The sequence below is a fragment of the Loxodonta africana genome, chromosome 16 (genome assembly GCF_030014295.1).
Source record: "Loxodonta africana isolate mLoxAfr1 chromosome 16, mLoxAfr1.hap2, whole genome shotgun sequence".
Lineage (NCBI taxonomy): Eukaryota > Metazoa > Chordata > Mammalia > Proboscidea > Elephantidae > Loxodonta > Loxodonta africana.
In genome coordinates this window covers 938971-948270 of record NC_087357.1, presented here as the reverse complement: position 1 = coordinate 948270, position 9300 = coordinate 938971, and the positions used below count along the sequence as shown (strand labels likewise).

The 9300-nt window shown below is 39.2% G+C and overlaps 1 protein-coding gene across 1 annotated transcript; it reads left to right on the top strand.

Moving 5' to 3' along the window:
* Nucleotides 1–5830: 5830 nt before the first annotated feature.
* LOC100673237 (olfactory receptor 14A16-like) lies at nt 5831–7460 on the top strand. Its single transcript, XM_064269889.1, has one exon. The coding sequence runs from the start codon at nt 6516–6518 to the stop codon at nt 7458–7460; it is 945 nt and encodes a 314-aa protein (XP_064125959.1). The 5' UTR covers nt 5831–6515.
* Nucleotides 7461–9300: the final 1840 nt, after the last annotated feature.

Sequence of the window (9300 nt, the reverse complement as noted above, 5' to 3'; positions counted from 1 at the left end):
TTTGTTGATGTAGAGGAATCCAAGTGATTTTTGTATGTTTATCTTGTAACCTGAAACTCTGCCAACCTCTTCTATTAGTTTCAGTAGTTTTCTGGAGGATTCCTTAGGGTTTTCTGTGTATAAGATCATGTCATCTGCAAATAGAGATAATTTGACTTCTTCCCTGCCAATCCAGATGCCCTTTATTTCTTTGTCTAACCTAATTGCTCTGGCTAGGACATCCAGCAAAATGTTGAATAAGAGTGGTGATAAAAGGCATCCTTGTGTGGTTCCCATTCTCAAGGGAAATGCTTTCAGGCTCTCTCCATTTCGAATGATGTTGGCTGTTGGCTGTTAGCTTTGTATAGATGTCCTTTATTATGTTGAGGAATTTTCCTTCAGTTCCTATTTTGCTGAGAGTTTTTATCATGAATGGGTGTTGGACTTTGTCAAATGCCTTTTCTGCATCAATTGATAAGATCATGTGGTTTCTGTCTTTTGTTTTATTTATATGGTGGATTACATTCATGGTTTCTCTAATATTGAACCAACCTTGCATACCTGGTATAAATCCCACTTCGTCAAGGTGGATTATTTTTTTGAGATGTTGTTGAATTCTTTTGGCTAGAAATTTGTTGAGGATTTTGGCATCTATGTTCATGAAGGATATACGTCTGTAATTTTCTTTTTTTTATGGTGTCTTCACCTGGTTTTGATATCAGAGATATGCTGGCTTCATAGAATGAGTTAGGTAGCATTCCATCCTTTTCTATACTTTGAAATACCTTTAGTAGTAGTGGTGTTAACTCTTCTCTGAAAGTTTGGTAGAACTCTGCAGTGAAGCCATCTGGTCCTGGGCTTTTTTTGTTGTTGTTGTTGGGACTTTTTTGATTATCTTTTCTATCTCTTTTTGTGTTATGGGTCTATATAGTTGTTCTACTTCTGAATGTGTTAGTTTAGGAAGGTAGTGTTTTTCTAGGAATTCACCCATTTCTTCTAGGTTTGTTAATTTGTTAGAGCACAATGTTTTGTAATAATCTGATATGATTCTTTTAATTTCAGTTGGGTCTGTTGTGATAGGGCCCATCTCATTTCTTATTCGGGTTATTTGTTTTCTTTCCTGTATTTCTTAAGTCAGTCCGGCCAATGGTTTATCAATTTTGTTAATTTTTTCAAAGAACCAGCTTTTGGCTTGTTAATTCTTTCAATTGTTTTTCTGTTCTCTAATTCATTTAGTTCAGCTCTAATTTTTATTATTTGTTTTCTTCTGGTGCCTGATGGATCTTTTGTTGCTCGCTTCCTATTTGTTCAAGTTGTAGGGACAGTTCTCTGATTTTGGCTCTTTCTTCTTTTTTGTATGTGTGCATTTATCCATATAAATTAACCTCTGAGCAATGCTTTTGCTGTGTCCCAGAGGTTTTGATAGGAAGTGTTTTCATTCTCCATGAATTCTATGAATTTCTTTATTCCCTCCTTAATGTCTTCAATAACCCAGTCTTTTTTCAGGAGGGTATTGTTCAGTTTCCAAGTATTTGATTTCTTTTCCCTGATTTTTCTGTTATTGTTTTCTACTTTTATGGCCTTGTGGTCTGAGAAGATGCTTTGTAATATTTCAATGTTTTGGATTCTGCAAAGGTTTGTTTTATAACCTAATATGTGATCTATTCTAGAGAATGTTCCATGTGCACTAGAAAAAAAAAAGTATACTTTGCAGCTGCTGGGTGGAATGTTCTGAATAAGCCTGTGAGGTCAACTTGGTTGATTGCAGTAATTAGGTCTTCTGTGTCTGTATTGAGCTTCTTACTGGAAGTCCTATCCTTCTCTGAAAGTGGTGTGTTGAAGTCTCTTACTATGATTGTGGAGGTGTCTATCGCACTTTTCAGTTCTGTTAAAGTTTGTTTTATGTGTCTTGCAGCCCTGTCATTGGGTGCATAAATATTTAATATGGTTATATCTTCCTGGTCAATTGTCCCTTTAATCTTTATGTAGTGTCCTTCTTTATCCTTTGTGGTGGCTTTTATTTCAAAGTCTATTTTGTGAGAAATTAATATTGCTACTCCTGCTCTTTTTTGATTGTTGTTTGCTTGATTTTTTTTTCCATCCTCTGAGTTTTAGTTTGTTTGTATCTCTAAGTCTAAGGTGTGTCTCTTGTAGGCAGCATGTAGACGGATCGTGTTTCTTTATCCAGTCTGAGACTGTCTCTTTATTGGTGCATTTAGTCCATTTACATTCAGCGTAATTATAGATGAGTTTAGTGCTGTCATTTTGATGCTTTTTTATGAGTGTTGTTGACAATTTCATTTTTCCACCTACTTTTTTGTGCTGAGACGTTTTTCTTTGTAAATTGTGTGTTCCTCATTTTCACAGCAGTTGAATTTTTTTTGCTGAGTCATTATGTTTTTCTTGGATTTTATTTTGAATTATGGAATTGTTAGACCTCTTTGTGGTTACCTTAATATTTACTCCTATTTTTCTAAGTAAAAACCTAGCTTTTATCATCCTGTATTGCCTTGTTTTCCTCTCCATATGGAAGATCTATGGCTTCTGTATTTAGTCCCTCATTTTGATTATTGTGTTCATTTGCATAATGACTTCAATGATTCCCTGTTTTCACCTTTTTTTTAACTTAATCTTAATTTGTTTTTGTGATTTCCCTATTTGAGTTGATATCAGGATGTTCTGTTCTGTGACCTTGTGTTGTGTTGGTATCTGATAGTATTGGTTTTCTGACCAAACAATTTCCTTTAGTAATTCTTGTAGCTTTTTTTGGTTTTTGCAAATTCTCTAAGCTTGTGTTTATCTGTAAATGTTTTAATATCACTTTCATATTTGAGAGAGAGTTTTGCTGGATATATGATCCTTGGCTGGCAGTTTTTCTCCTTCAGTGCTCTATATATGTCATCCCATTGCCTTCTTGACTGCATGGTTTCTGCTGAGTAGTCTGAACTTATTGATTCACCTTTGTAGGAGACTTTTCTTTTATCCCTGGCTGCTTCTAAAATTTTCTCTTTATCTTAGTTTTGGCAAGTTTGATGATAATATGTCTTGGCGATTTTCTTTTTGGATCAATCTTTTATGGGGTTCGATGAGCATCTTGGATAGATATCCTTTCCTGTTTCAAGATTTCAGGGAAGCTTTCTGCCAACAGATCTTCAACTATTCTCTCTGTATTTTCTGTTATCCCTCCCTGTTCTGGAACTCTAATCACACACAAGTTATTCTTCTTGATTGAGTTCCACATGATTCTTAGGGTTTCTTCATTTTTTTTAATTGTTTTATCTGAGTTTTCTTCAACTTTGTTGGTGTCAATTGCCTTATCCTCCAACTCCCCCACTCTGCATTCCTATTGCTGGATTCTGCTCCTCTGACTTCCTATTGAGTTATCTAATTCTGTATTTTACTGTTAATCTTTTGGATTTCTGAATGCTGTCTCTCTAGGGAGTCTTGCAGCTTATTAATTTTTCCACTATGTTCTTGAATAATCTTTTTGAGTTCTTCAACTGTGTTATCAGTGTGTTCCTTGGCTTTTTCTGCAGATTGCCTCATTTCATTTCTGAGGTCATCCCTGATGTCTTGAAGCGTTCTGTGTATTATTTTTTGTTATTCTGCATCTGGCAATTCCAGGATTGTATCTTCATTTGGGAAAGATTTTGATTATTTAATTTGGGAATTTGTAGAAGCAATTATGGTCTGTTTCTTTATGTTGTTTGATATCGACTGCTGTCTCCAAGCCATCTTTAAGATATAGTAATGATTTTTTATTTTATATTTGCTCACTGAGTCCTATCTTGTTTTGTTTTCTTTCAATATGTGCAGATGGGCTGCTAGATTGCGCTCTCTTGATTGTTGTAGCCTTTGAATCACTTATGTGCTATTACCAGCTGGTTTGGGCTGTTACCAGATATATAAGCCTAAGAGTCCACTCACTATTCTTGAATAGAATCTGGTTTTGGGTCACCACGTGTGCGGTGTAGACTGTCACCTATTAACTTAGAGGAGTAGTGGTGATAGTTGTGTGCACCAGATTCTAGTAGCACCAGGGGGTCACACTCCACATGGGGCAGGATGCTGACAGCCTTCCCCCAAGTGCCAGTGAGGTAGGTGTGTCTCTATTCCTAGAGCACTTTGGCAGGTGGGCTCTGCAGCTGTACCTTAGGCACCCAATGCATGTACCTCTGAAGATTGGTAAGTGTCAGTATCCTCAGACCCCTTTGGCAGGTGGCTAGGTGGTTTAGGTGGAGCGTCAGCCCTCAGTTCCCTGTTGTGGGTCAGTGAGGGCTCTGTTTGATAGGTAGAGATATCAGACCTGGAAAACTTGTCTTTCCAGTAATCAGCTAAAACAATTACAGTCAGATCCCTATCAGAATTGCCTTTGCATTATAATAGCTGCCTTGTTCCCTGTAGGGATGAAAGCCCAAGACTGTGGATCTCCTTTGCTTGGCTGGAGCTGGTTCTGTATTTTTTTTCCAATTTCGGGAAGTCAGGGAAGGGTTTTTGGTCCCTAGGTTTTTGGTTGGTTAAACGGAAGTTTTTAGCAGCTGCTTCTCTCAGGCCAGGAAAATGGGTTAGGAAAAGACCAAAAAAAAAAAAAAAAAAAACTGCAGAGCACTTCACTCTCTGGCCCAGGAAATTCCAATGTTAATGAAGCCATGGGGGTATGGAGGGGAGGGATCAGATAGATAGGAGAGAGTAGCAGGAGAGGGATCAGATAGATAGGAGAGAGTAGCACCCATCAATATAGACAAAGTTACTTATCTTGCTTGGTGATGACTGTTTTATCTGAGATTCCTGTGGGGAGTTTAGCCTGTGTGCTCCGGCTGGGTACAGATTGCCCCCGAGGGTCAGGCCCGTGTCCTGTGGTTGTGCTGTCTCCAAAGCCGTGGTCAGCTCCTCCACTCCCAGTCCAAAGCCCAGTGACAATATTCCCCAGCTGGGATGCCACACTCTAGGCTCCAAAACCAGCCGTTGCCTCCCAGTAACTTCTCCTCGTGTCAGCCAAGTTGCTGCGCTGCCTGCACGCATGCACTGGCTGGGCCTCCCCCAAGGTCACTTCATGGGGTTAGGGCTGCTTCCCGTGTTTGCACCATCTCAGAAATCTGTGCTCAGCTTCCCTGTGCCCAGTCCAAAGCCCGGCCCCAAGGTTTTCTGCGTGGGACGCTGGCTCCAGTCTCCAAAAGCAGTCACTTCTTCCCCGTGTTTGCTCCTTCTCTCATTTACTTTGTCAGTGTGCAGCCTTCCTGCTCTGGCTGATTCTCTACCGAGGTTACCCCAGGGGGCTAGGGGTTAGGGCTGTGTCCCATGCCTGCCCCGCCTCAGCAAGCTGCAATCAGCCCCGCCACTCGGCACCAGGGAACCACGAGAGCTCAAGGCTGTGGAGCGGGATGCCGGTTCCAGAGGCGGTTGCTGCTTCACGGCCCAGCTTTTCTCTCCCCTGTCACTCAGGTCAACTCTTTAGATCTATGTTTGATGGTCAGGGTTCATAGATTGTCATGTATGCGATAGATTCCCTTGTTTTCCGAGTCTTTGTTGCAAGAGGGATCCGAGGTAGCTTCTACCTAGTCAGCCATCTTGGCCCCCAAAGATAAAAAAAAAAAGAACATAAAATAATAAAACAAACACATGCCAAATATTTTAAGTAATCAATGAGTGATTGAGAGAACTGGTAAGATATTCCACTGGTTCAACATCAAAATCAAATTTTATGCAGAAAAGAACAGATAAGCACAAAGAAAGATGATAGAAAATACAAATAGATGGAAAATGGGTCTATCTGCAGAGAAAATATCAATTCCATTCCACTAAAACAAAATTAGTTTGTATTTTTATAGGCAGTGATTTGCATTATTAACAGTTTTATACAACCTCTACAATTGTAAGATAGCTTAAAGACAATAAATAACAAACATAACCCAGTGCACTAGAGAGAAGACTCAGTTTTTTTTCCTGTTTCAAAGATTTTCACAATTTTTCCTGACACTGGTATAATGAAGGAAGATGGAATGAGTAGAGGAAATGATATTGGTTGTGTCTTCTTATCCAGTAATTATGCATAAGTTGTGTATAAATTATTTAATTGAATCAAAATAATGATCCAATGATAACGCTCACACAGTAGGTTGAATAAGATGATACTCAAAAATGTATATGAGATCACAAAGCTCGCAAACAGCTGATCTAAAATTTGTACTCAGGACTGACTGGTCCCAAATTTGTGCACTTTCTCACTACATATTTCAATGCAAGGTATATGAAATTCTATTTGAGTCAGATGTGGAATATGGGCCTTAATCAACATAGAATGACAAGGTGGATGATTTGGACTTGACTGATAGGAGTTTCCAGTCCTTCAGTTAATGGGATTATTTGTGTTAAATTACCTCCTGAAGACTTGGTGTTGTTACTCTTGTATGGCATGGAATACCTGCACATGTGATTGGGAGAAAGTGAACCTGAGAAGTAGAAGAGTAAACTTCCTTGACTAAATCACAAGTTATTCATTTTATTTTTTTAGAGGCATTGATTAAACACCCAGAGAAATGAACAACTTCACCTCTGTGACCATGTTCTTCCTAATGGGGTTTTCTGATGTTCAGGAGATCCAGATCTTACATGCTATGTTGTTTTTGCAGATTTACCTGGCAGCTGTACTGGGGAACGTTCTCATCATCACCCTCACAAGCAAGGATCATCGGCTCCACACCCCTATGTATTTCTTCCTGAAGAACTTGTCCTTTCTGGATCTCTGCCTCATTTCCATCACTGTTCCCAAATCCATCGCAAACTCTCTGGCTCATCACACCACCATCTCATTTCTCGGCTGTGTTTCACAGGTATTTTTCTTCTTCCTCTCAGCCACTACAGAAGTATCTCTACTCACAGTGATGTCTTATGACCGCTACGTTGCCATCTGCCACCCACTGAGGTATGAAGTCCTCATGAGCCATGGAGCCTGTGTGCAGATGGCAGCTTCCTCATGGGTCAGTGGAGTTCTCAATGCAGTTCCGCACATAGCTTCTACCTTCTCCATACCTGTGTGTGGGTCTCCTGAAGTTCATCAGTTCTTCTGTGATGTTCCACAACTGCTCTCCCTCACCTGTTCTTATAATACTGTGGAATTAGTAGTCATTGGGCTCAGCCTGGTGTTAGATTTTGGCTGTTTTGTGTTTATAGATATCTCTTACATTCACATCTTCTCCACTATTCTGAGAATCCCATCCAGAGGAGGCAGGTCTAGAGCTTTCTCCACATGCTTGCCTCACCTCACTGTTGTGACTATCTTTCTCTTTTCTGTTTTTTTTTTTTTTTTTTTTGCCTATTTACGACCCTTACCCGAATCTCCATCACCCTTGGATTTGCTGGTGTCAGTATTCTGTACTATGGTGCCACCCACCATGAATCCCATCATCTACAGTCTGAGAAATAAGGATATGAAGATGGCATTAAAGAAACTGTTAAAGAGTAGGCAATGCCCTTCAAATTAGGAGGGTTAATGTCACATATATCATGATCTTTCAATCACTGACAGAATTGTCTGAACAATCTGGTTGCGCAATCTGAAAATAATATCGGATATTTAAAGTAAGAATTTCTGTGAAAACTCTGGTCGTACTCATTGAATTGCTACTAACAGACACTGTCACTAGATCAAGTGAGTGGAAAAACCAGTAGTTCCATTTGTAATTGGGCAGACACATGCTGACCTTATATTTATCATCTTAATTGTGAAACAAACGTAGAAAACAGTAGTTGTTTTCCAGGTAATTCCAACTTGTGGCAACCACGTTTATGAAGAGTAGAACTGTGCATAGGGTTTTCAAGGCTGTGGCCTTTCGGAAGCAGATCTCTGGCCTTTCTTCAGAGGCCTCGTGGTAGGTTTAAATCATCAGTCTTTCAATTAGTAGTCGAGTACTTAATCATCTATCCTACCTAGGGATTCCTTATAGGGAAAATTTCGTATGTGACAAATACTTCATGACTTTTGGATATATAACTCACTTATGGTCGTAAGATTATCTCTCCGTTCTTAACCTAGTGTTGTATTTGCTGCTCCAGTACACTGGTCCATGAGATTACCTTTACCTAGGTTTCTCCAGACTAGTTCAGTTGGTCCACTTAGATCCTTTCTTAACACCCTTTACCTCTCCATCATAGCATTTATCTTATTTGTAATTTAAGATTTATTTCCATAAGTACTGGTTATTTTTACTTCATTACACTATGGGATCCTTGTGGACAGGTGCTGTATCTCCCGTGCCTAGCTTAGTGTGTGGCCTAGAGTAGAAATAAGTGGGTGTTTATTTATCATACGGATTAATGGACAATACCCACATTGTTTTCTAGTCCCACAAAATTTTTGTTATTATTCTTATTAATCTGAGCTTCGTCTAGTGTATGATCTGTATACTTGTAAGGGATTGACTTCTTATTTATTCCAAAGGCAATGGATTATAATCATTCTTTTGCGGTAGTTATGGACTTATGCAAATATATAGTTTACATGATCAGAAACATGGACAAAGAACTAGTGGGTTTGTTCAATATAGAGAGAAAAAGCATTTGCGTGATTGAAGAGATATGTATGCATTTTGTGGAAAAAATGTTCACATGATAGTAAAATATACTGGCTCATGTTCAGGCAGTTGCTGTTGTTAGGTGCTGTAGAGTCGGTTCCGACCCATAGCAACCCTATGCACAACAGAATGAAACACTGCCTGGTCCTGAGCCATCCTTACAACCATTGTTATTCTTGAGCTCACTGTTGCAGCCACTGAGTCAATCCACCTCATTGAGGGTCCTCCTCTTTTCTGCTGACCCTGTACTTTGCCAAGCATGACGTCCTTCTTCAGGGACTGATCCTTCCTGACATTTCCAAAGTATGTAAGACTCAGTCTCATCATCCTTACTTCTAAGGAGCATTCTGGTTGTACTTCTTCCAAGACACATTTGTTCATTCTTTTGGCAGTCCATGGTATATTCAATATTCTTCACCAACACCACAATTCAAAGGCATCAGCTCTTCACTCTTCCTTACTCATTGTCCAGCTTTCACATGTTCAGGCAGTTGGAAAGTATCATATAAGTTCATGTTGTGTAGAAAATTAACTGAGCCCATCTACTGCAAGAAGATCCATTTATTCTACTTATATTTCCCTATGTTGGAATTTTCTAAGCTTAGACTTGAGTGTTTCTTTTGGCCAAAACAAAATAAAATTTAATCATGTATCTGTTGAAATTGTTGGAGATTTGCATTGGCAGAGTACTTTTCCTAGAAACATGAACATCTGCAATCTTGCATGTAGTAGGCAGGATGATACCAAAGAT